General features: G+C 39.7%; 1 protein-coding gene across 2 annotated transcripts in view; it reads right to left on the bottom strand.

The window, feature by feature from the left end:
* Window positions 1–26003, bottom strand: part of stpg2 (sperm-tail PG-rich repeat containing 2) — a 288336-nt gene that overhangs the window by 135244 nt on the left and 127089 nt on the right. For both annotated transcript variants that reach the window (XM_031903151.1, XM_002936738.5), the window contains exon 12: window positions 11488–11653. In XM_031903151.1, coding sequence (XP_031759011.1) covers window positions 11488–11653 — 166 coding nt within the window. The remainder of the gene's footprint in view (window positions 1–11487; window positions 11654–26003) is intronic.

Below are 26003 nucleotides of genomic sequence, written 5' to 3'. Positions count from 1 at the left end.
AGTTTTTCGGCGTCTTTACGATTTTTGCGTAAAAACGCGAGTTTTTCTGAGCCATTACGAAAGTTGCGCAAAGTCGCGATTTTTTTGTAGCGTTAAAACTTGCGCGAAACGTCGCGCCTTTTAAGTTTTAACGCTACGACAAAGGCGCGACTTTGCGCGCAAGTGTTAACGCTACGAAAAAATCGCGACTTTGCGCAACTTTCGTAATGGCTACGAAAAACTCGTGTTTTTACGCAAAAATCGTAAAGACGCCAAAAAATTGCAAAAAATACGAAAAAGTCGCAAAATGTTCGTTTCCAATCGGAATTTTTCCAATTCGGATTCGAAATCGTGTCTTAGTAAATCAGCCCCTAAGTGACAGGTTTACTAAAAATCAGATGTTTTTGTTTTTAGAAAATTACATAAACTCCGAAAAGTTTTCTTATTAAAAAAATGATGTATTTATTAATAGTCATGAAAATTTGTAAGTTGATCATACCAAAGTTTCAAATTTGGTGTTATTTTAATACAAAATGTTCTTTGTAGTTTTCTCGAAAAAAATGAGAATTTTGGTTAATATTATATGAAACTTTCGAGAATACACTATATTGCCATTTCTCAAAAAAATGGTGAAATTTAAACGGACATTCATTTCCATGAATCCTCTTTATTTTTCCCAAACAGGAAATGCTTCAGTGGCCATTTTAGGTGCACTGGCGCTCATTTTTCTCACTTGCATCGTGGAAAACAATAATGCATTTAAGTTCCACTTGAAAGTGTGTGAAATCGAAAACAATGATGTGATTAACTTCCCCTTGAACATGTGTGAAATAGAAAACAATAATGTGTTAAAGTTGGCCTTGAAAGTGAGTGAAATAGAAAACAATGATGTGATTAACTTCCCCTTGAATATGTGTGAAATAGAAAACAATAATGTGTTAAAGTTGGCCTTGAAAGTGTGTGAAATAGAAAACAATGATGTGATTAACTTCCAAATGAAAATGTGTGCAATAGAAAATCATAATGCATTTAATTTCCCCTTGAAAATCTGTCAAGGAGAGGCTGTCATTGACTGTTCTATTTCATTGTGGTTTTTTACAATAAAACTCTAAAAATGAGAATATTAAAAGCCTTCCATAGGCAGGGTTGCCACCTCTGCTGATTAAGAAAGCCGGACAGGGGGCGGGGAGGAGGTGTGGCTCAAGGTGTGGTCAAAACCAGACAGGTGGCAACCCTATCCATAGGGCTCAGCGGTTCTCAATGGTTTTCAAAAAACCTTAGTAAATGGGCCCCTAAAAAATTATTTTTATCAAATTAATATATTAGAAATATATGAGTATATGAGTAAATATATGCATTACTTTAAAATTTTAGCTTATATAAGTTTTTGGTACCATTATATAAATATATTTTCAGAAATAAAGCATTCACAAAAAAGTAGCAGTAATTTAAGCAACTAAGCATTTTCATCCTAGTATTCAAACTAGAAAAAAATCCCCAAACTGTCCATTACCTGCTGAGTTTGCCTTAGTAATTCTGACATGGACAACACGGTTGTTTACAGCAAATGCTGAAAGTGAGGTTCAGATGTTGTTGAAATGGTATGTGCATATTAGTGTCAAACTCTACAAAAGTTGCCAATAAATTTTGTCTTCAATATAAAGAACTGCCAAGGGCTATATCAGCTACCGAACAGACATTATTATATTGCAAATTATTTTCAAAATAAATACATTGTCACGGTCGGCACCCTAAACCAGAACAGATGCCAAGTTCCCTTGTCTCGGCTCGGCTTCACCAGTGTTGTGACCGCCTTTGGCTTCGGGAGGAGCCCTCAGCTACTCAGATGCCACCTGGACTTAACGAGGGGAACGAGGCAGGAGTTCTGGCAAGCAAAGGGGCACGACTGTAGATAAAGTCAGTTAGGCCGAAGATCACGGTACAAATAGGGTTAAACAAGGTCGTCGTCAGGCAGGCTAGGTCGGGGCGGGCAGCAATCAAGGATAGTCAGACAGGCAAGGGTCAAACCGGAATAATCGATACAGCAGGATGAGACGAAAACGTAGTCGAAGTACAAGCCGAGGTCAGATATGGAAAATCAGGATAGTCAGGAGCAAGCCGGGTCAAAAACACAGGAAGGCAACAAGCAGGATACAGGAACAAAATACACAAGGCTCAAAAGGCACCAGGAATCAAATCCTATCACGGGCAATCAGTAACTAAAGAAAGGCCCTTTAAATATTTCAAATTTGGCGCCATTGCGCGCTGACGTCATGCGCCGTGCGTCATGACGTCATTCGTCAGCGCGCCTGCGCCTTTAAACATGCGGAAGTGCGCGCGCGCGCACACTATGGAGGAGCAGGCACAGAGGCAGAACGGCGCGGCGGGCGTCCCCGCCGATGGCAGCGCGGCGGGCGTCCCCGCCGTGCCGGTAAGGCACACTTCCTTACATTACCCCCCTCTCTAGGGGGGGCCACTGGACCCCCAGGCTTCTCAGGAAACTTTAAATGGAATTGTTTCCTGAGGCGATCAGCCTTGATGTCATCAACTGAGACCCAAGAGTTCTCCTCAGGACCGAAGCCTCTCCACCTAGTAAGATATTGAAGTTTACCTCTCACACGGCGGGAGTCAAGGAACTCTTGGATCTCATACTCAGGCTGACCTTCAATCAACACCGGGGGAGGAACAGACTGATGGCGAGTGTTAGCAGCAGGTTTAAGGAGAGAAACATGAAAAGTATTAGAAATTCTGAAATTAGGAGGTAACTGAAGACGGACAGAAGATGGGTTAATTATTGAAATGATGGGATATGGACCAATAAACCTGGGACCCAGTTTGGGAGAAGGAATCTTTAACTTAATATTCCTGGTTGATAACCACACTAAATCCCCCACCTTGTACTGGGGAGCCTCCCTACGGGATTTGTCAGCAGCTTTTTTCTGGGCTAGGGAGGCTGCAGATAGTGAATCATGCACTAGCGACCAGACTTCAGAAAATCTTAAGACAGAGGAATTGGCAGAGGGTACAGGGGAATTAGAGCCAGAAAAAGAAAATGCTTTGGGGTGTAACCCATAAACGACAAAGAAAGGAGACCTCCCTGAGGAGGAATGGGTAGCATTATTGTATGCAAATTCTGCCCAGGGAAGTAGTTCAGACCATGTGGACTGGTTATCGGACACATAGCACCGGAGATACTGTTCAAGGGACTGGTTCACCCTTTCAGTTTGACCGTTAGTTTGGGGGTGATAGGCAGAGGAAAAAGATAATTCCGTCCCAACCAAAGTACAGAAAGCACGCCAAAATTTAGAGATAAATTGAACCCCCCTGTCAGAAACAATATTTTCAGGAAATCCATGAAACTTGAAAATATGCATAATAAATAAATCAGCCAGGGTCTTAGCAGAAGGGAGATGTGGAAGAGGAATAAAATGAGCCATTTTACTGAACCTATCAACCACCACCCAAATCACTGTTTTACCCTGAGAAGAGGGCAACTCTACAACAAAATCCATGGAAATGTGAGACCATGGTTTCTCTGGGATGGGTAAGGGATTTAACAGACCCTGGGACCGATGATGAGATGACTTAGACCTTTGGCAGACTGAACAGGAACTGACAAAAGTTTTAACATCCTGTTTGAAGGAGGGCCACCAAACATGTCGGGACAATAAACAAATGGTTTTTGCAATACCGGGATGACCCGCCACCCTGGAATCATGAGCCTCTCTTAATACTTGCTCCCTAAATACCTCAGGAACAAACCATTTACCAGATGGTGTCTCAGCAGGAGCAGAAGACTGTAAAGGGGACAATAAGGAAGAGAGGTCAGACCTCAAGGTTGCAACAATTATCTCCCTGGGAATGATAGGAGTGCACTCACTAGAGTCGGAGGAAACTGAGTCGAAACTCCTAGAGAGTGCATCCGCCTTGGTATTCTTTGAGCCGGGCTTAAAAGTTAAAGAAAAATTGAACCTTGAAAAGAATAAAGCCCACCTGGCTTGCCTTGGATTCAGGCGCTTAGCGGATTCAATATAAAGTAAATTCTTATGGTCGGTATAGACCGTAACTAGATGTTTAGCCCCTTCTAAAAGATGGCGCCATTCCTCGAAAGCCAATTTCACGGCCAGCAATTCCCTGTTCCCTATGTCATAATTGATCTCTGCAGGTGAAAACTTTCTAGAGAAAAAGGCACAGGGATGCATCTTGTTGGTTATCGGATGTCTTTGAGACAGGACTGCCCCAGCTCCTACCTCAGAGGCATCTACCTCTACAATGAAAGGGAGAGCGGAATTGGGAGGTCTAAGGATAGGGGCAGAACTAAACTCTTTTTTGAGGGTTTCAAACGCTTGTACAGCCTCAGGAGGCCATATACTGGGATCAGCGCCTTTTTTAGTTAAATTTGTGATGGGAGCTACAATTAGAGAAAAATTCTTAATAAATTGACGATAATAATTGGCAAAACCAAGAAACCTTTGTATAGCGCGTAACGAAAAGGGTTGGGCCCAATCTAGGACAGCCCTCACTTTACCTGGATCCATTTCTAGACCCTTGCCGGAGATAATAAAACCCAAAAACTGAACAGTAGAAACTTCAAAGGTACATTTCTCTAGTTTTGCATACAGATTATTCTCCCTTAGCCTTTTTAAGACCTCACACACATGTTTACGATGTACATTTAGATTAGAAGAGAAAATAAGAATATCGTCGAGGTAGACCACTACGAATACCCCCAGTAGGTCACGAAAGATGTCGTTGACAAATTCTTGAAAAACTGCGGGGGCGTTACAGAGCCCAAAGGGCATTACTAAATACTCGTAGTGGCCGTCCCTGGTGTTAAAAGCAGTTTTCCACTCGTCCCCCTCTCTAATGCGGATGAGATTGTATGCACCTCTAAGATCAAGCTTGGTATAGATCTTGGCTGTTTTAACCTGGTCAAATAACTCAGAAATTAGAGGGAGAGGGTAGCGATTTTTAATAGTGACTTTGTTTAAGCCCCTGTAATCTATACAAGGACGGAGACCCCCATCCTTCTTACCCACAAAGAAAAACCCAGCACCTGCAGGAGAATTAGAAGGCCGGATAAAACCTCTTTCGAGGTTTTCCTGGATATATTCCTTCATGGATTGGGACTCAGGTAGGGAAAGAGGGTATGTACGACCACGAGGGGGAGAGGAACCTGGAACCAGATCAATGGGACAGTCATACTGTCTGTGTGGGGGTAAGGTCTCGGCCGCCTTTTTGGAAAAGACATCGGCATAAGCCGAATAGGCTGCAGGTAACCCCTCAAGTGAGGTGGCTGCTATAGTTGAGGGAATACAGATACCCCTACAACAAGAACCCCATTGAGAAACCTCCCCAGTAACCCAATTAATCTGGGGGTTATGAACCTGGAGCCAGGGTAAACCCAAAATGAGTGGAGAAGAGGCACCTTCAATAAGAAAAAGGACTATCTCTTCAACATGGAAATCGTTCACACATAAGGATAAAGATACAGTTTTCTTATTTACTACACCAGACCCTAAAGGTCTTTTGTCCACCGTTAATAATTTCATGGGAACACTAAGAGGGACTACAGGAATGCCATGTTTAGCAGCAAATCTGGCCTCAATAAAGTTACCCTCTGCCCCAGAGTCCACGAAAGCGGACAAGTTAACGGAGCCCGTAGGCCAGGACAGTTTGACCGGTAGCTGAACCTTGGAGGCAAATTGGGGAGAGGAAACGCCTGCACCCAAATGAAGCTCCCCTTCTTCATTTAGGCTTGGGCGTTTCCCGGCCTCTTGGTACATTGTTTGAGAAAGTGACCCTTGTCCCCACAATATAAACATAACCCAAGGGTCCGCCTGCGTGTCTTTTCCTCAGGAGAGAGATGGAATAGGCCTAGTTGCATAGGCTCCTCCTGAGGTGGAGACACCGGGGAAGCCGAAGACTTAACATTGGTCCTTAAGTCAGGCCTCATATAAGTAACCCCAGAAAAATTAGTATGACCCCTTTCACTCCTTCTTTCCCTTTGTCTCCTATCAATCTGGATGGCTAGGGACATGAGATCATCCAGACTAGACGACAAGGGGTAATTCACCAGGCTATCTTTAATAGAGTCGGATAGCCCGATACGGAACTGACTGCGCAGGGCTGCATCGTTCCACTCAGTCTCTCCTGCCCACCGGCGGAACTCTGTGCAATACACCTCTGCATCCCGTCTCCCTTGGCGCAGTTTACGAATCGCCGAATCGGCAGATGATGCACGATCCGGGTCATCATAAAGGATTGCCATGGAATTAAAGAATACATCAAGGGAAAAGCGGGCTGGATCAGAGGGAGGCAGCCTAAGGGCCCAAACCTGGGGATCTCCCAGAAGAAGGGTCATAACAAATCTTACTTTCTCCTCACCAGAAGGGAATGAATGAGGGAAAAAGCTAAGATATAATTTACACGCCTCTTTGAAGACGAAAAACTTTGACCTGTCCCCAGAGAATTTCTCAGGAAATGCAATCTTAGGCTCCTGGGGTCTATAGGTGTTACCTCCCATAGCAGATGCCCCCACAGAAGGGGAAGAACTAGGAACAGGTTGCTGCTGCGAAGATTGCGTAGTCTCCAGCTGGCGGGTTAGATTGTGGAAACCCTGCAGGAGATAATTCTGCTTTTGCTCCTGATCCTCCAAGCGCTGTAGCAAGGCAGTAAGAAGCGCTTCAGTGGTAGCAGAAGTAGTGGGAGGAGCAGCAGCGGACTCAACGTGATCTTGGTCCTCCATGGCCCGTGATAATGTCACGGTCGGCACCCTAAACCAGAACAGATGCCAAGTTCCCTTGTCTCGGCTCGGCTTCACCAGTGTTGTGACCGCCTTTGGCTTCGGGAGGAGCCCTCAGCTACTCAGATGCCACCTGGACTTAACGAGGGGAACGAGGCAGGAGTTCTGGCAAGCAAAGGGGCACGACTGTAGATAAAGTCAGTTAGGCCGAAGATCACGGTACAAATAGGGTTAAACAAGGTCGTCGTCAGGCAGGCTAGGTCGGGGCGGGCAGCAATCAAGGATAGTCAGACAGGCAAGGGTCAAACCGGAATAATCGATACAGCAGGATGAGACGAAAACGTAGTCGAAGTACAAGCCGAGGTCAGATATGGAAAATCAGGATAGTCAGGAGCAAGCCGGGTCAAAAACACAGGAAGGCAACAAGCAGGATACAGGAACAAAATACACAAGGCTCAAAAGGCACCAGGAATCAAATCCTATCACGGGCAATCAGTAACTAAAGAAAGGCCCTTTAAATATTTCAAATTTGGCGCCATTGCGCGCTGACGTCATGCGCCGTGCGTCATGACGTCATTCGTCAGCGCGCCTGCGCCTTTAAACATGCGGAAGTGCGCGCGCGCGCACACTATGGAGGAGCAGGCACAGAGGCAGAACGGCGCGGCGGGCGTCCCCGCCGATGGCAGCGCGGCGGGCGTCCCCGCCGTGCCGGTAAGGCACACTTCCTTACATACATACAGCATTTAGAAATGTGAAATATGAAGTAAAAATAAAAGAAGTGCAGTATCACAAAAAATATGATAATAAAATGGTGCAAGAAGTAAAATGTTAATATTATGTCTTAAGAAAATCTGCACAGAATGCATATAGGTAGTGATATCAATCATTCAGTTTTACATGGGCAATATCAGTTATAAGGTTCTTGGGAAGGAAACCCAGTTTTACTCCTAAAACTTTCATGTTCATGAATTTTTTATTGGCTAAAGTTTCACCGCACAGAGGCATAATCACATCCCATCTACAAAAGCATATGAGTGACCTTCTAATTTTTGTGAAAAGGAATCCTGGGAGTTTTTACATTACATTACATTAACATTTATTTATAAAGCGCCAACATATTCCGCAGCGCTGTACAATAAGTGGGTTACATACATTGGACATACAGAGTAACATATAAAGCACTCAATAACCGATACAAGAGGTGAAGAGGGCCCTGCCCAAAAGAGCTTAGTTTTGGCCCTAAAATGTTTTTCAAGTGGATCCACTTGCCAACTGTTGATCAGGAAAAACCTGCACTACATTGATGAGCCCTAATAAGTGCAAAACCAATCTAAAGCTGGGGTCGGATCAGTTACTGCCCTGGCTGCGCTTTGAAACCCAGTGGGTGCTGTCTAACCTATAGCTTATGATCGATATTGGCAATATAACATTGAATGACTGAATCATTATGTTTTGCATATTAACGAGGAGAGGGTCTCATGCAGCTCAGTTTCCAATGTTGCTGCAATATTTATGACAGAACAACTAGCAACTAATCAACAATGTTTTTAAACAACTAATCTCAAATGTGATCTATACAAACTAAATAAGAAATCCATAAACATAGTGTATAATATGCTATTGAACACACAGAGGAATACAATATCTAAAAGTGGTTACGGGATAAATAATTTAAACCTAACTTTGTTGGAGTTGGCAAACCATGAAATACAGTAAAGTACATAGGCAGACATTTTCAGCAGAGCTGAGATGTTATTGTACATTAAATCCAACCTGGGGGCAAATTTATAGTTACAGATTAAAATCCCTTATGGAGGCTTCACATAAGCCAGAATTCAATTACAAGTTTGTTTTGTGCTGTCTGTGAAACCTAGACCAAAATTATATTATTTTTCTACATCTGAAAGGTTACAAAAATGTTATGCTGTGTTCCAGGGCAATGTAGGACAGGAATTTATTCTCTGAAGTTCTGACCTTCTACTGACAATTCTATCGCCTTTCATTTCAAAGATACACTGTCTGAACATTTCTGTTTTTATGTCCTTGATGGTCTTATTAAATGCTGTACAGACCTTGATAAGGGTCTTTTATGAAACTAACAAACTTAAAGGAGAACTAATGCTCAACAAAGAATCGAGATAGAAATGATAGACCTTGTGCTTTGATCTTCAGTACCTAAGGCCACCACAGCCTTTCAGCACTGAAGGTCTGTGTTCTGAAGATGTCCCCTGTGGATCCCCATCTTCTTTCTGGTGATTCCCAGGACATACCTGAGCTTAGGGAGCAACTCACAATATACAAATAAAAAATGACAAGGCTCATTAATAATTAATCAAATGTACTGCTAAAATCTACTGATTACAGTTATTTAATTATGCATAGATCACTATGATAAATGACTCGTTTTATTTGAGTTTATTAATCTCATCTAACAAGTTGGGTTTATAAAGTATGTGTCACAAAGAGAAGCAGCCACACAAGCATTCACAACTGGACAATCAGTAAGATGGTTTATTGGTCAAATATTTGCACAGTGCCCAGTCTTGTTGAATGTAACTGGATCTGTGAGGCTACAAGAAATAGAAAATTCTTGGAAGGATTACATTAGCCTTAGAACAATTCAGAGGAACAAGACTACTACATGTCTTTGAAAGAAGGATGCAAGGCTTACACGCATTGAGTGACTCTGAATGAGATTTAACCAATTGTTTAATAGGAAGACCAAATACAGCTTTATGTGTTTGGTGATTTCATGAGCACTTATTCATAGGCCTTTCGTTCTACAGCCTGCCCTGCTCCCTTAGCTCAGAACACTGCACTAGGACCTGCAACTGCAGTGATTTATGGTTTGGATGTTTTGGGATATTTTCCTATATTTTGGTTTATGAACTCTGTAAGGGTAATTTAACATTCACCAGCAGAAGTGCAAGAGCACTAACAGGTACAAGAGCACACCAATTTAGTAGTTCTGCATGGGGAAATGGCTGCAATGTGCGCCAGATAAAAATATGCCACAAAGTGTACAGCTTAGCATCAGGGGGGTAGGCGGCAATCTGCAATAACAGAAGGCAGTGTGTAAAGTGCATTGCAGCCATATTTTGCCATACATGACTTACAAAACTATAACTTTTTACTCCCAGAGAGGAGTCATATTTTAAAAAGCACTAGCTAGAGTACAGTTATGCATTATTTAAGGGAGAAACGCCAAAGAAAACTAAGCTAGTTTAAAACAGTTTTGCATTTTGCCCACTGCGTTGGGCATTGTGCAAATAGCTGCAGGCCTCTGCTTTATTGTTCAGAAGCACAGAGACATGCAGACTTAAAGAGAACCTGTTGGGGCTAATACAGCCTGCACTCCGGTTGGGGGAAACAATAGTTTTCTTTAAAAAAAAAAAAAACTTGCATTTGGCTGTGCTAGATTCAAAAGCAGCGGGCAGATGGAGGCATGTAGGCATAACCCCCTACCTCCCCCTAGTTGCCCCACAATACAAAAGGTACGGAGCAGCAGGAGACACAGGCCACATAAGCGCCCTGTCCTTACCGCCTACTCTAAGAAGTGCTCCTCCTGATGAGTACTAAGGGGCACTTTTGCACTTGTGCCCAGTGGCTTTAAGAAAAAGCCCTAGTATCTTGTCAACACAGCCCAACAAAAGAAGAAATAAGTGCCTGCTATTTGAAATACAAACAAAGTAAAGAAAAAGTAGATTTTTTTTCTATAAAGATGAATCATAAATGTGCCACAGTACTATCCTATTAATACATAATCACTTTGGTACATTCTGCTGTGCCACTTTCAAAGGAAGCGCTTTGATTAATCTCCCTTGAATGAATTTAATTTCTCTACAGTATGATTTATTTTCTTTTCCCTGACAAAAGCAAGCGTTGTATTGTATTGTATTTTTTTTTGTAATTCTAAAAGCAAAACCTCATTTAGTTTTCAACCTACAGCTGAATGAAAGTGTTGTTTAGTTGTATGTTTTTCAGGTGTGCCGTACATGCTAATGTATAGTACAGAGAAGCAGTTAGCAAGATTCAATGTAATCTGTAGATACTACAAAGCCTTTCTATTGAACATAAGTTCAAATGCAAGAGAGCAAGTTTCAACAATGAAGTAAAGGCTACAAACATCATAATAATCATAAAGAAAACTGGGAGTTAAAGGTAGATATTGCGGGGGGAAAAGCAAATTAAATATTGCATGTTATATAAAGGCACATTTTATACAATAATGCATACTTTAAAGGGGTTAAAAATTAAATATGAAAATATGCAAACATACATGCGTGCTCTGAGCACAATTTTTTTTAAGATTATATGTAAATGTAATTGTTATCTTAAGCAGTACCTCTCTGGCTGTTTACATATTCTGCACTCCTGGCTCAGACTCATGAAACAGTGTTGCAAGCTGGCTTTCAGCTGCAATTACATTTACAAATAATCTATAGAAAATATTTCATTAATGCACACTGGAAAGCTGCTACCTTATGCAAAATATCAGTTTTTGAGCAAAAGGTGCCCTTATTGTTGTGTTGTCCCTTTTATCTTTAAAATTCAGGCATATAGTATCCCACTTTTTGTTGAATTACCGCTACAAATTTTAAATGAGTATAGTGAGTGAATGGTATTTTGGTTTAGGCTTGGTTTACGCCTGGTGAATACCAGTTTTACATTGCAGGAGTCCCAGTCCCCAAAACAATTATATGCATAATGTTACAGCAGTGAAATAAAATACTTTAGTGTTGCAAGACAACGGATGAATTTACCTGGCACCTCAACAGCATCTGGCAGTACAAAGGTTCGTGGGGTAGAACTTAAGAAGGAAGTATGTTTTCTTTTTGCTTGCATTGTCCTTGGCGGTCTGTATTTGCCTTTTGCATGAGCTGCTTCAAATGATTCACAGACATTATAGTAGCCAGGGGGTGGTGCGTCCTGAAAATGAATAACATTTAATTTTAAGTTCATTTTAAAGTCAGAACTACTGATAAATAAAATGAACTTGTCACAACTCGATAACAATGTGAAAGGTAAAGGTTGGTCCAGAAAAATGTCCTGCAAATATTTATAAAGTCCCCTAGCTAGCCTCGCATACCTGTGCTTCAAAAACCACACAAAAAATTATGAACACATTGCAAAATTGCTTTAATGACATCTACAACATCAAGTCTGTTTGCTTATTTTCTTATAATGGAATCTATAAGAGGGGACCAAACAATTGAATGCGGGCCAAATGATCGAATTAAAATGCCAGCATATGTACCCTCGGGCCAAGGGCCACATCAACAAGCTGATGCGCTCCCCAATCCAACTGGAAAATCAAACCTGACCGATCAAGATCAGTCCAATTTTAGGCCAGGTATCAGTCAGGGAGGCCAATGGGGGTGCCCATACAGGGGCAGATAAGCTGCCAAATTGGTCTGAAGGACCCAAGCTGAAATCTGCTCATGTCAGGCCACCTTTAGTCTTAATAACAGAACACATGCTAGCAGGCCCCTATAGAAAATGCATTTGTAACTGTGCATTTTATCTCGAGACAGGCAACTAGACCTGATCTACCATTGTAACAGTATAGCCTTTATTTGTGTTTGAAAAAGAATAAGAGGAGTGTTGGCTAAAGAATTATGAGCAATTTTGCATTTAAAATGGATTCTGATTGGTAAAATTAAGCCATATTTGTATCTGAGACCCCTCAGAATGTGAAAAAGAGTTCAGAGTGGACTCCCCAAAATCTTGTAGACTCAATATGTAGTGCAAAGTGATAAGAAAAGAAAATTATGGACAAACTAAATACTAAGACATTCTGAATATAACTTTTGTTTATTTTTGTCAATGAAAACTAATATAATCTTGTTTGTAAATTATTGCTTGGGGAAAACATTGTATTAGTGGTGCATAAATGATGAAATAAACATTTGGTGGTAAAATTTGGACCCTTCTTAAATGTAGCTATAGTAAGCAATGCCACTCAGCAGCAGAAAGTTACAGCAAGGTACTGTCCTGTGTTTGTAATGTAGATTCGCAGCAAGAGATTGTAATTCTCCCTCTTTATAGAGTGCTGGTAAGGCCCCAGTCTTAAATATGCCATGCAGTTTTGGTCTGCAGCACTTAAAAAAGATACAGAAATGGTCCAGAGAACGATTTAGTTGATGAAGGGGTATGGAACGAAGTTATTAGGAAAGGTTCATTAAGCTGGGGTTATTTACATTGAGAAAGAGGCACTTAAGGCAGGAATATGATAACTGTATAATTATATAACAGGGTATAAAATAAACTATTTGATGCTTTATTTATCAGTAGATCCTTCCAGCAGACATAAGGGCATCCATTCTGATTAGAAGAAGGAGGTTCCATCCAAATGTCAAAAATAGATTTTTACAGTCAGGTCTTTACAGTCTCTCCCTCATTCAATTATTTTGGCAGATACATTGAATAGTTTCAAAAGAGGGTTCGATGTTTTTAAAAAGAGAGAAGATACAGAGCTACTGAAATGAACTCTTAGAACAAAGTTGATTGAGGGACTGGTCAGGAAGGATTTTTTTCTTCTTTAAAGTAAATTAGAGAGGCTTCAGATGGAGTCTTTAGCCTTCCTCTTAATCAACAATCAGGCAAAAAACAAAACATGAAATTGATGGACATTCAACCTCATCTGCTATTTTACTATATGCACATTACTGAATGTTTAAAAGCATTTCAGAACTGTAATATAAACTCCACTTTAAAAATAAGCTAAAAAGCTATTTTATTATATTGCCATGATTGTCGGCAGCATTCTATTGGTCGGCTTTGTCCCTTCTTTAAATTCTTTGAGTGCTATCAATGGAAATAAAAGATAGGTCTCTTTCCCATTTACTATTTTTTTGTGCATTATTTACTAGAGATAACTAGGAAAAGATTTGTAAAGTCGCCATATAGATTTCCATTGCATTTACATTTCTGGCAATGTTACAAATTGGCTCACTGATAGAATTCTGTAAAGAAGTAAAGGATTTTCAACATAGTAAATAATGGATTCAGCTGATTCAGCATTGAAAATGTTGAAAACCTTCTGAGAAAAACCAAATGTTTGAAGTGGGGAAATGTTAATAAATTAACAAAATTATGAAAGTGTTAATGATTCTAGCAAAAAGGTAGGGAATTAAATAGTAGTGTAAAATAATTTCTAAAAAAAATCTACATTACCAGGAAAAAGGTTAATACATGTGATAAATGTGAACAGCAAAGAAAATGTCAGTAAAAGTATCCCAATTTGACCTTCCATAAATCTCTCCCATTACTTTGGATAACAATTAACTTACTCATGTAGTTCTACTAGGAATTATTAGAGAATACCCTTACATCTATAATCAAGTCTATGATTTCTATTTTGGGGCACAAAAATAAATAAACCTTCCACTGCAATACTGCTTTGCATCTCCCACCATCTTTTCCATCTTTCAGCATTACATCAAGGGTTAAAGAATGCTGGTAATTGTATTTCATTAAGTAATTGTGTGTGACATGTGTGACATATTATAAGTTTGTGCCAGCATAATTTTATGCGTAACAGATCTTGCCAGACTAATTTAGACGCCTTTTATGAGGAGGTGAGCAGGAACCTCGATGCTGGAATGGCAGTTGATATCATCTACTTGGACTTTGCTAAAGCGTTTGATACAGTACCTCACAGAAGGTTAATGATCAAATTGAGGAATATTGGCCTAGAACATAATATTTGTAATTGGATAGAGAACTGGCTGAAGGATAGATTACAAAGAGTGGTGGTAAATGGAACATTTTCTAATTGGACCAGTGTGGTTAGTGGAGTACTGCAGGGGTCAGTCCTTGGTCCTTTGCTTTTTAACTTGTTTTTTAATGACCTGGAGGTGGGCATAGACAGTACTATTTCTATTTTTGCTGATGACACAAAATTGTGCAAAACTATAAGTCCCATGCAGGATGCTGCCACTTTGAAGAGCGATTTGACAAAATTGGAAAACTGGGCAGCAAACTGGAAAATGAGGTTCAACGTTGATAAGTGCAAAGTTATGCACTTTGGTAGAAATAATATAAACGCAAACTATCTACTGAATGATAATGTGTTGGGGGGTATCCTTAATGGAGAAGGATCTAGGGGTTTTTGTAGATAACAAGTTGTCTAATTCCAGGCATTGTCATTCTGTGGCTACTAAAGCAAATAAAGTGCTGTCTTGTATAAAAAAGGGCATTGACTCAAGGGATGAAAACATAATTTTGCCTCTTTATAGGTCCCTGGTAAGGCCTCACCTTGAGTATGCAGTGCAGTTTTGGGCTCCAGTCCTTAAGAAGGATATTAATGAGCTGGAGAGAGTGCAGAGACGTGCAACTAAACTGGTTAAGGGGATGGAAGATTTAAGCTATGAGGTTAGACTGTCAGGGTTGGGGTTGTTATCTCTGGAAAAGAGGCGCTTGCGAGGGGACATGATTAGTCTGTACAAGTACATTAGAGGGGAATATAGGCAGATAGGGGATGTTCTTTTTTCCTATAAAAACAATCAACGCACCAGAGGCCTCCCCTTTAGATTAGAGGAACGGAGCTTCCATTTGAAGCAGCGTAGGTGGTTTTTCACGGTGAGGGCAGTGAGGTTGTGGAATGCCCTTCCTAGTGATGTGGTAATGGCAGATTCTGTTAATGCCTTTAAGAAGGGACTGGATACGTTTTTGAACAAGCAGAATATCCAAGGCTATTGTGATACTAATTAATGTTTGTATATATAGTTTATGTACTGTATGTGAGTGTATAGGTTGTGTGTGCTGGGTTTACTTGGAAGGGTTGAACTTGATGGACTCTGGTCTTTTTTCAACCCTATGTAACTATGTACAGTAACTATGTAACTATGAGCCTGAGGTAGAATGCCTCCGAAGGAGTATTTAGTGTTAGGAAAGAATCTGTAATAGCTTAGTGTAGGCGTGAGAGCTAGGATCAGAGTAGTTAGCAGACTAGAGAAAAGTAACTGGAGTTCTGGAGTACCTGTGAATATCTGTGAATACATTTTTAACTATTTGCTTCAAGGACCACGGGCATCAAAGTTACTGAGAGATCTTTTCTGAGTGTGTGAAGTCTGTGTGGTTTTTCCAAACTACAGCACAGGCCAACCAGAGATTGCGATGTAACACATACTCTATGGGGAGCTGCAGGGAATTAGGACAGTTTGCAATTTCTTTAAGCCTATATATACTAAAAAAATTTATGGATTGTCATACACTATAATTTTTGAGATCACATTAAAAAAAAAACTATTAATACATGTTTTACAAAAAAACAATTGAAATATTAAAAATATTTCACAGGTTCTTACATTATGCACATCATAGTAATTACTGCCTGAAACTTCTGTCAAATGAACTGTAACTTATTATATACAGTGGAGGAAATAATTATTTGACCCCTCACTGATTTTGTAAGTTTGTCCAATGACAAAGAAATGAAAAGTCTCAGAACAGTATCATTTCAATGGTAGGTTTATTTTAACAGTGGCAGATAGCACATCAAAAGGAAAATCGAAAAAATAACTTTAAATAAAAGATAGCAACTGATTTGCATTTCATTGAGTGAAATAAGTTTTTGAACCCTCTAACAAAAAAAGACTTAATACTTAGTGGAAAAACCCTTGTTTGCAAGCACAGAGGTCAAACGTTTCTTGTAATTGATGACCAAGTTTGCGCACATTTTAGGAGGAATGTTGGTCCACTCCTCTTTGCAGATCATCTCTAAATCCCTAAGGTTTCGAGGCTGTCTCTGTGCAACTCTGAGCTTGAGCTCCCTCCATAGGTTTTCTATTGGATTAAGGTCCGGAGACTGACTAGGCCACTCCATGACCTTAATGTGCTTCTTCTTGAGCCACTCCTTTGTTGCCTTTGCTGTATGTTTTGGGTCATTGTCGTGCTGGAACACCCATCCACGACCCATTTTCAGTTTCCTGGCAGAGGGAAGGAGGTTGTCGTTCAGGATTTCACGATACATGGCTCCGTCCATTTTCCCGTTAATGCAAATAAGTTGTCCTGTGCCCTTAGCAGAAAAACACCCCCAAAGCAAAATGTTTCCAACCCCATGCTTGACGGTGGGGACGGTGTTTTGGGGGTCATAGGCAGCATTTTTCTTCCTCCAAACACAGCGAGTTGAGTTAATGCCAAAGAGCTCTATTTTGGTCTCATCAGACCACAGCACCTTCTCCCAGTCACTCACAGAATTATTCAGGTGTTCATTGGCAAACTTCAGACGGGCCTGCACATGTGCCTTCTTGAGCAGGGGGACCTTGCGGGCCCTGCAGGATTTTAATCCATTGCGGTGTAATGTGTTTCCAATGGTTTTCTTGGTGACTGTGGTCCCTGCTAATTTGAGGTCATTAACTAACTCCTCCCGTGTAGTTCTAGGATGCTTTTTCACCTTTCTCAGAATCATTGACACCCCACGAGGTGAGATCTTGCGTGGAGCCCCAGAGCGAGGTCGATTGATGGTCATTTTGTGCTCCTTCCATTTTCGAACAATCGCACCAACAGTTGTCACCTTCTCTCCCAGCTTCTTGCTAATGGTTTTGTAGCCCATTCCAGCCTTGTGCAGGTCTACAATTTTGTCTCTGACATCCTTGGACAGCTCTTTGGTCTTTCCCATGTTGGAGAGTTTGGAGTCTGCTTGATTGATTGATTCTGTGGACAGGTGTCTTTTATACAGGTGACTAGTTAAGACAGGTGTCCTTAATGAGGTTGACTAATTGAGTAGAAGTGTCTAACCACTCTGTGGGAGCCAGAACTCTTAATGGTTGGTAGGGGTTCAAAAACTTATTTCACTCAATTAAATGCAAATCAGTTGCTATCTTTTATTCAAAGTTATTTTTTCGATTTTCCTTTTGATGTGCTATCTGCCACTGTTAAAATAAACCTACCATTGAAATGATACTGTTCTGAGACTTTTCATTTCTTTGTCATTGGACAAATTTACAAAATCAGTGAGGGGTCAAATAATTATTTCCTCCACTGTATAGACATATACTTATACAGTGAAGATCTTTGGACATTGTTTTTTGTAATCAAATACAGCAGGTTTTATGCACCTTAATGGCTGGAAATACTACAGTTTTGCAGGAATATAATTAATCTTACTCAGTAACGAAAAATGCTATTTCCAGTGTTTGATGTGGCATAATTCAACACTACTTGCACCCACAAAAAATGGGTAATCCAAACAATAATTAACAATGCCATGTTTTAAACCAGTACTTAAATCAGCAATGGTACACAATAACTTCAATGGTAAAAGTATTATACAAACATAGGCCAGAATTTTATTACATAATCATACATTACAAAAATAAGGGGGTCAATTACAACAGACCAAGGAGAGAGGTGGAACTAGGGCTAGGCAGAAGAGGCAGCTGCCTAGCGCGCAACGATGGGGGGGCGCCAGACAGGAGCCTCTCCAGCCTACCCCTAGTACGCGATCAGCAGTTGTGCGCCATGCCACTTTGCATCGCACACCGAACTGCGCATGCGCGTCAAAACACACGGGGGGGGGGTGCACGATGCAGGTGCAGGGGTGAGGTAGCCGACCGGGTTGCCTAGGGCCTACACTGAAATACGTTTTTTAAAAACAGATTTTTTAATTTTCAAATTTCACATGGGGCTAGTCATATTCTTAATTTCCCAGGGTGCCACAGCCATGTGACTTGTGCTCTGATAAACTTCAGTTGTACTTTACTGCTGAGCTGCAAGTTGGAGTGATATCACTCAGCAGCCGAACAGCAGAAAAACGGGAAGGTAGTGAAAAAGCAGCTCCCAGTAGATATCAGAATAGCACTCAGTAGTAGGTTATCTGAAAGCAGTTCTAATGTGTAGCGCTGGCTCCTTTTGAAAGCTCAGACTCAGGCACAATGCACTGAGATGGCGCCTACACACCAATATTATAACTAAAAAAATACATTGTTGGTTCCAGAATAAAATTTTAAATAGTAAAGTGAATTATTTGCTATGTAAACAGTGTAATTTAGAAATAGAAAGTATGCCATAAAAAATAATGACAGTGTTCCTTTAACACATCCAACCAATATGGTCAATTCTTCCTAAAGTTGTATAATACACAGAGAAATGTACCCATTTCTGTGATGCACTGGTTGCACACATTTGGGAATGAGGATGTTATACTGTGTAGTTTTACAGGAGTTTGGCATGCCCAATATAACATATAAATGTGTATTATACTGAACATAGCCTGTAGCTTAGAGGCTTAAGCTGATTTCTCATCAAATATAGTACCCACCTTATCCTTAATGTGTTTTCTTAAGTTGATCTGTGCCCACTAGGGGTTATAGAACATAGTGCAATGCAGAAGTTAGAGTATTTGTAAAGTGTGAACACCCTCCAAAATATTGTTTCTTTCATTAAAAAAGGAATGTCCTTACTCCCAATAATCCCTGCTTACATATTTTCTATTTTGTCTTATTAAGGGGAAGTAAACAGAAATGCACCCTAAACATATGCTTGTCCACTGCAAAAATATAATATAGTGCTTTGTTATAAAATCAGCAGTCATTGTTAATAGATTTCTAGTGAATCTATTTTTTTCCTAAAGAGATTACTAAGGCTATACATTACCAAGTCTATTACATTCTGAATGTCTATAAATTTTAAAGTTACCGGTATCAGCAAATAGATTTGGTGCACAGAAAGACTCTATTGCTCATTTATATTATTGCCTCAGTTGTCAGGATGAATAGTTAGTTCAGATGCTTTCCATGTATTTTTAAAGATTATATTAAACTACATTTGCATTATTTAATACTGAAGTTTCAAATTGGAATTAAGCTTGTCTGGGCCTCAATCCACATGAGGGTAATCAGTTGTTACCCTAGTTACTCTGTAACCTTTCAACTAAACAGCTAAGTAAAGCCCCTCACTGTTCTTTTCCTTGCGGTGTGTGTGTGTTTATAGCTGTGCTCATAAGTTTTACGTACTAGGCAGCAATAAGAATTTAAATATAAATACAGATATGTGTAGTTAATAATACCTAAAATAATAAAACAGTGCCATGTACCAGATCCTAACTAAGATACAGTCATGGCCCAAATTGTTGGCACCCCAGAAATGTTTCCAGAAAATCAAGTATTTCTCACAGAAAAGTATTGCAGTAATATATGTCTTGCTATACACATGTTTATTCCCTTGTACTGAAAGTACTTTGAGAGTAGTTGATAGTGTAGGTGTATTTATTAGGTGGCTATGGTTGCAACATTTTGAGATTTAATTTAAGTCCTTTATTAAGGGTTGGAGAGAAGCCATGTAGCAATTTTAATAAATGGCTTCATTTTTTATCAGAGCATTTCTACTTTCTTCTTTATATGTCAAAAAATTCATGTCTGTCTCCTTGAGCAAGAATGCATGAACAGCATCTATATATTATGTTTATTTTGCATGCAATATTAAAACCAAATCTGCATTAGCAGAATTAATATATGATGGCAGTGCTCCAGCATTTACGGTGGTATGTTTTACATCACAAAAAAATTTGCAAAATTCAGCGAAATTTCCAGTCCATGCAAATCACGAAATATATGTTGAAATTCTAATGCCATTCACATTTATCGTAATTGTTTCTATGGCAAACAATTCTAGTGCAGATTCACAAACATAGTCACCACTAACAAAAATGCAAATTTTGCCATTAAACTGTATTAGGCATAAAAGTTTGCTTAGCCCTAGTGTCCAAAATATACCCTGATGAAGAAAGTCATAAATGGAAAGATAAATAATCCAGGACATATATTTATTTTGTCTTTTTTTTTTGCTCTGATCTTCATATTGAATAGATCTAGACTGTAGCCAATGTGAGCATTAGAAAGTTTGCTATTGAACTGTCAGGTTTCCTACAGCTTGCCCAGTAGGATTTCCTGTTTCACATGATGTCTGCTGACATGTTTAGCAGCTGAACTAATACACTGTTCTTATGTTTAAGTAATTAATAATTAGTTAAGTAATGGTTTGTCTTATTTCAGATGTCTTATACCTGGCCACACCTTCTCTGCTAGGCCCTTTACACCCATTTATGTTTTCCCACAATGCAACATTTTCCCCTTGAATCTAATCCAGTCATGCAGCACCCTAAAAGTCATCACATAGTTTTCCCCCATTTTGTTTACATTAGTTGCATCTATTTTATGTGTGCTACACTAGCAGAGTACTGACATGCATTTACACATCATCTAGTTTGCATACCCCCCAACTGTCCCGCTTTTTAGAGCACATCCCGCTGTCCCGGATAGTTCCATAATAGATTACGGAAACACAGGACATTCATAGACCTATCCAGCACAGCGGGATGCGCTGGCTGGAGCCGGACGTTCCGGCTTCTTCTGCTGCTGCTCTGCTTGCTATGCGGCTCCTTGTGCAGCGCGACAGGCCCTTTGGGTACGTGTGACGTCATTACGCACGGGGCGCAACCTTATAAAAGGGCCTGTCACCGCAGACAAGGAGCCTCATAAGAAGTAGCAGCTGACAAAGGCGGAGCTCCTATGGGGGGTACTGTGTATTGGGGGGTACTGTGTATTGGGGGGTACTGTGTATGGGGGCTACTGAGTATTGGGGGCTACTGAGTATTGGGGGCTACTGTGTATGGGAGGTACTGTGTATGGGAGGGTACTGTGTATGGGGGGCACTGTGTATGGGGAGCTACTGTGTATGGGGGATACTGTGTATGGGGCTACTGTGTATGGGAGGTACTGTGTATGGGAGGGTACTGTGTATGGGGGCACTGTGTATGGGGGCTACTGAGTATTGGGGGCTACTGTGTATGGGAGGTACTGTGTATGGGAGGGTACTGTGTATGGGGGCACTGTGTATGGGGAGCTACTGTGTATGGGGGCTACTGTGTATGGGGGGGCACTATGTATGGGGGGCTACTGTGTATGGGGGGCTACTGTGTATGAGGGGCTACTGTGTATGGGGGGGCTACTGTGTATGGGGGGTACTGTCTATGGGGGCACTGTGTATGGGGGTACTGTGTATGGGGGTACTGTGTATGGGGGGAAAAATTGGTACATAGTTATAACTCACTTATAACTGACTGCTTTTCTCTATATTTGTATTTTATATGTAGGAGTTGCTATATTGTTTTCCTTAGGTAGTACAGTATGAGGGAATAGCACATTTGTGTCTGATCCCGCCATTTCAACTATATAAAAGGAGTATTTTTTTTAAACTGGGTGTGGTAATTGGGGCGTGGCCACAAACGTGGGCATGGTCAAAAATCTTGCCGATAATGAGTTTCTGGATAATGGATCCTATACCTGTATACACAATGTGGCCTTTTTTTGAGCCGTTAATCTTATGATTAAAATAAGGATATTGTTTGGCTCTGAATTTTGCAGATTGGGAGAGATGTATTTTTTAGCCTTCTTATAGTGAATCTCTGCATCATTTTCTGTAACAACAAGATGTGTCAAAGGTTGGCACTTTGTTTCATATTTTATTTTACCATGGACAAGATGCTGTTAGATTACAGCTCATTGATCAAACTCACATTGTTAATAACATACTTTTTTATTAGTCTTTTTATTAGTCTTTAAATGTAAAAGTCTTAAGGACATTATTTTTTTTATAAATGGGAAAAAAAAAATCACACATTATAATATATTGTTAAGAAGACTAATGTATATGTATTATAGGTACTTCCTAAGATAGAACAGCCGGTCCTACCATATTATCACTATAGGATAATTATCTACTTAATAGGGCAGTGATACAGCTGTCATAGCTCATGCTGAAAATAATTTCAGCGCTAATACAAATAATCTTTATTAGGCATAATACAGCATACTCATTAGCCAGATACATAGTCAACCATACCATAGTTAAAATGCCTTTTATCTCCAAAAACAGAAGCTGATTTTATATTTTCATTCATTCTATACAAGTTGGATTCTTCACATTTCATACACATTTGTGGAACCAAACTGTCCTTAGTAATGATCATGCCACACAATACATACATAGCTGCTATAAGGCAATAGACATACATTCTGCTTGTATGAAATTCATACAGAATATTTTGATATACAGAAATCAAGGAAAATTTTGTGCTTAATCTTGATACTTAATACTTAACTTTTAATTCATGTTGCTTTAAAAACAGACAACAAAAACTGTACATAAATCAATAAAATAAGATCTCAATTCATAAGTCCATACTATGGTATGGATCAAGGGTTAAAAACACCCACAAACATATTTTGATATATCTTCCACCTTAAGGTGGACATACACGTTACAGTTATGATCTTTCCTGCGACCATTCATTTTCTCTATTAACGTTAAGAGCTAAATCGCTATATATGCAGGTAGAAACTAAAAACGTCTACCCCTATCTAACAATTCAGCATTAATATTTTGCCATTGTTTGGGCAACTTTTAAATACATAAAATAAAAATTTTCCATCCTGTCTGATTATCAAGACGACTGATATCGGTCACCTCATCTCTCTCCATACAAGCACTGAATATTGTATGAATCCACCAAAGAAAAAGTGTTACTATGGACACAGGGGGTCAGCTACTAGGGATGACAGTTTAGGAAAAACTCAACCCGCCCCTGACCCTAGCCCAAAAAATGTTGCCATTGTTGGACCTGCAAACTATACCCAAACTATACCCGTGTCTTATCTGCTCTGTACACTGCTTTCAAAACATGAGTAGAGGAAAAGTGTCAACTACACACAGAGTTACTGTCAATTGAGGAACAGGAGATCAACTATCTTCCTGTAGATTGTAAGCTCTTGCAAGCAGGGCCTCCTGATCCTATTGTTATTCTGTATACCCTTGTTTGTTAAACTTTTTAAGATCCCTGTTTGTTTAAATTTATTTAAGTGAAGCGCTGCGTAATTTGCTGGTGCTATATAAATAAATGATGATAGACACAAGGGCTAAAGGCAGCAAAGCTGTGAGTAGTACAGAACAAAATTAGCAGAGATAGGTGGTAGCTTGATCCTACTTTATGCTAGATACAATTCTCAATTACCCTCTATACATAGTGTAACAATACACCAAAGTAGATAAATCCTTCAAATTAGCAGTCTGGTCAATAAAAAAGAATTCTTTATTGTTTATAAAAGAAATTCATAAGCCATATACAATTATTTTCAAAAGAACTGTGCATTAGTAAAGGCAAGGATTTAAGCAACGTATTGATCCGAGTTTTATATGGCACCCTGCCTGTCTGCATGAATGGACTATTATGGACTGCTATTATCATTATCTTCCTATATGCGCACACGTTCATGGATCAAAGTGCAAATGTGTTACACACCAGATGAGACATAAGCCTGGGTGAATAGCTTTTACAAGCGAACACAGACTGTATTAAAACTGTAAGTATAATGTGATCATAGATAAAGTCCCTTAAAGTGGAACACAGCGTATGTATTTACAGGTAGAGAAATTATTATTACAGGACAAAAATTGACCCCTTCTCCTCCTGAAAAAGATGCATTTTGGTCTTTAGATATCCTACAAAAAGACAATGAATTCCTCCCCCCTCCCGTTCATTTAGCTGCATCTGTGTAGAAAGTGTTTTTTTGAATTTAAGTATTTCAAAATACAGATTTAGTCATTCAAAGCACTACATTTGTTAGCTGAACTTGTCTTGGGAACTTGCCACCTCTTCTAATGAGCTGCTGCTTAACTTGATGAATAACAATAATTTAGAAACCACCATTTCTCAGTTGAAAATAGGTCTAGAGATGTGTCATGATTGAAATATTTAATTTAACAAGGCTCTGTTGGGGCAGATGTATCAAACTCCATTGAGAAGTACCATCGTTAACTGCCATTCAGGTTAATGACAAATGGATGAGGGCACAATATTCCACCCTGCAGATTAATTAATCCTGGTGTACTTTTCCTGTGCATGACACCTCATGAAATCCTTTTAACTCATTCATGTGGTATAAGAGCAAGAGGCATATGGTATTCGTATACCCGCTGAGTATGCCTTGGAACTGTCCCTTCAGATTAAAACATTAGCACAAATCATGCCCTTCTGGAAGTGTAAAAAATTATATCACTGATAAAAGATGGGATATAATGTAAAAAATATGGCTTTTTAAAAGCCCTATGAAACCTGACTTTAAATCAGAGGCAAGTAAGGAGCCAGCAGCACCCTCTAGAGGAAACTCATCCCTCTCTGTGAGAAAGTCTGTTGCTTTTGTCACACATGAAAGATGTTAAGCAGTTAAAGCTAGGTTATTAGTCACTATTTTAATAACTCCCACCATGAAGCATAAGGAGATAGTAGCAAAATCCAATACTGACTGCCACAACACCATGCTGATTTTCATTAAATTTGTTCAAAGGGGACCCAGCATGGAATTATTAAACTACTTTCATAGGCAGATGACTAAAGAGGCTTGTCTATTTATAGCCATCACACTCAATCTTTATTCTCACATACACAGGCGGCAGCCAGCAGTAAAATCCTCTAACATTAGCCATTATCTGAGCACTGATCAACATAAAACATTGACTGCAACAAAATGCACAGTGAGCACAATGAAAGGCTAAAATTTTATTTCTCTCAAATGACATTTCCTTTCTTCAAGTCATATCTTTAGCCTGCATTTTTCATGAGGTGTTCTTAGCTTTTTGAATTGTTTTCAAGGATTATTTCTGCTTGAGTAATCAAAAAATTGCACGGACAATAACAAAAATGAGGATGTTTCAATAGGCTGTTAGAAAAAAAATAAACCGAAAATTATGAGTTCTGCTTTGCCCATTTATTTTTGTCTTTACAACTACATAAAATGTCTATAAAGATAGCTTTTAAATATACTGTAGTCCTGTACTTATATTGTGATAAAATCAAAGAGGGTGACATAGTTTACAGGAGTTATTTAAGGGCATAAAACATATATTTTTACCCTCAGATAATTTGGGTTATAGGTCTAGAAAGCACACCTGATTCTTCTTTCACATGGAGAAGCTCGGTGGATCTGGACCCGTGACCTTGAGGAGCACCGAGAGGAAAGTTGTTAGCTTTTGTTTTAGGTTGGTGTGCTCACTTGTAAAGTATTGCCTTGTACTTACTGCCTGGTCAAGGTAGGTACTAAGGACAAGACTCGCTTATACCGTTGCACCTCATACACAACACTAGGCATATCCAGAAAACCAGAGCGAGCATGGTGCAAGTAGAGTTCAGTAAAATTAGCATTTTAATGGTGTAATCCTGAGCTCATTTTTGTAGTATTAAATCTTTATACATCATTAATTTAAGGCTTTCACATACTGG

Source organism: Xenopus tropicalis, chromosome 1 (genome assembly GCF_000004195.4).
Source record: "Xenopus tropicalis strain Nigerian chromosome 1, UCB_Xtro_10.0, whole genome shotgun sequence".
Classification (NCBI taxonomy): Eukaryota; Metazoa; Chordata; class Amphibia; order Anura; family Pipidae; genus Xenopus; species Xenopus tropicalis.
The sequence above is the reverse complement of the archived record's forward strand: the minus strand, read 5'-3'. Positions and strand labels throughout refer to the sequence as shown.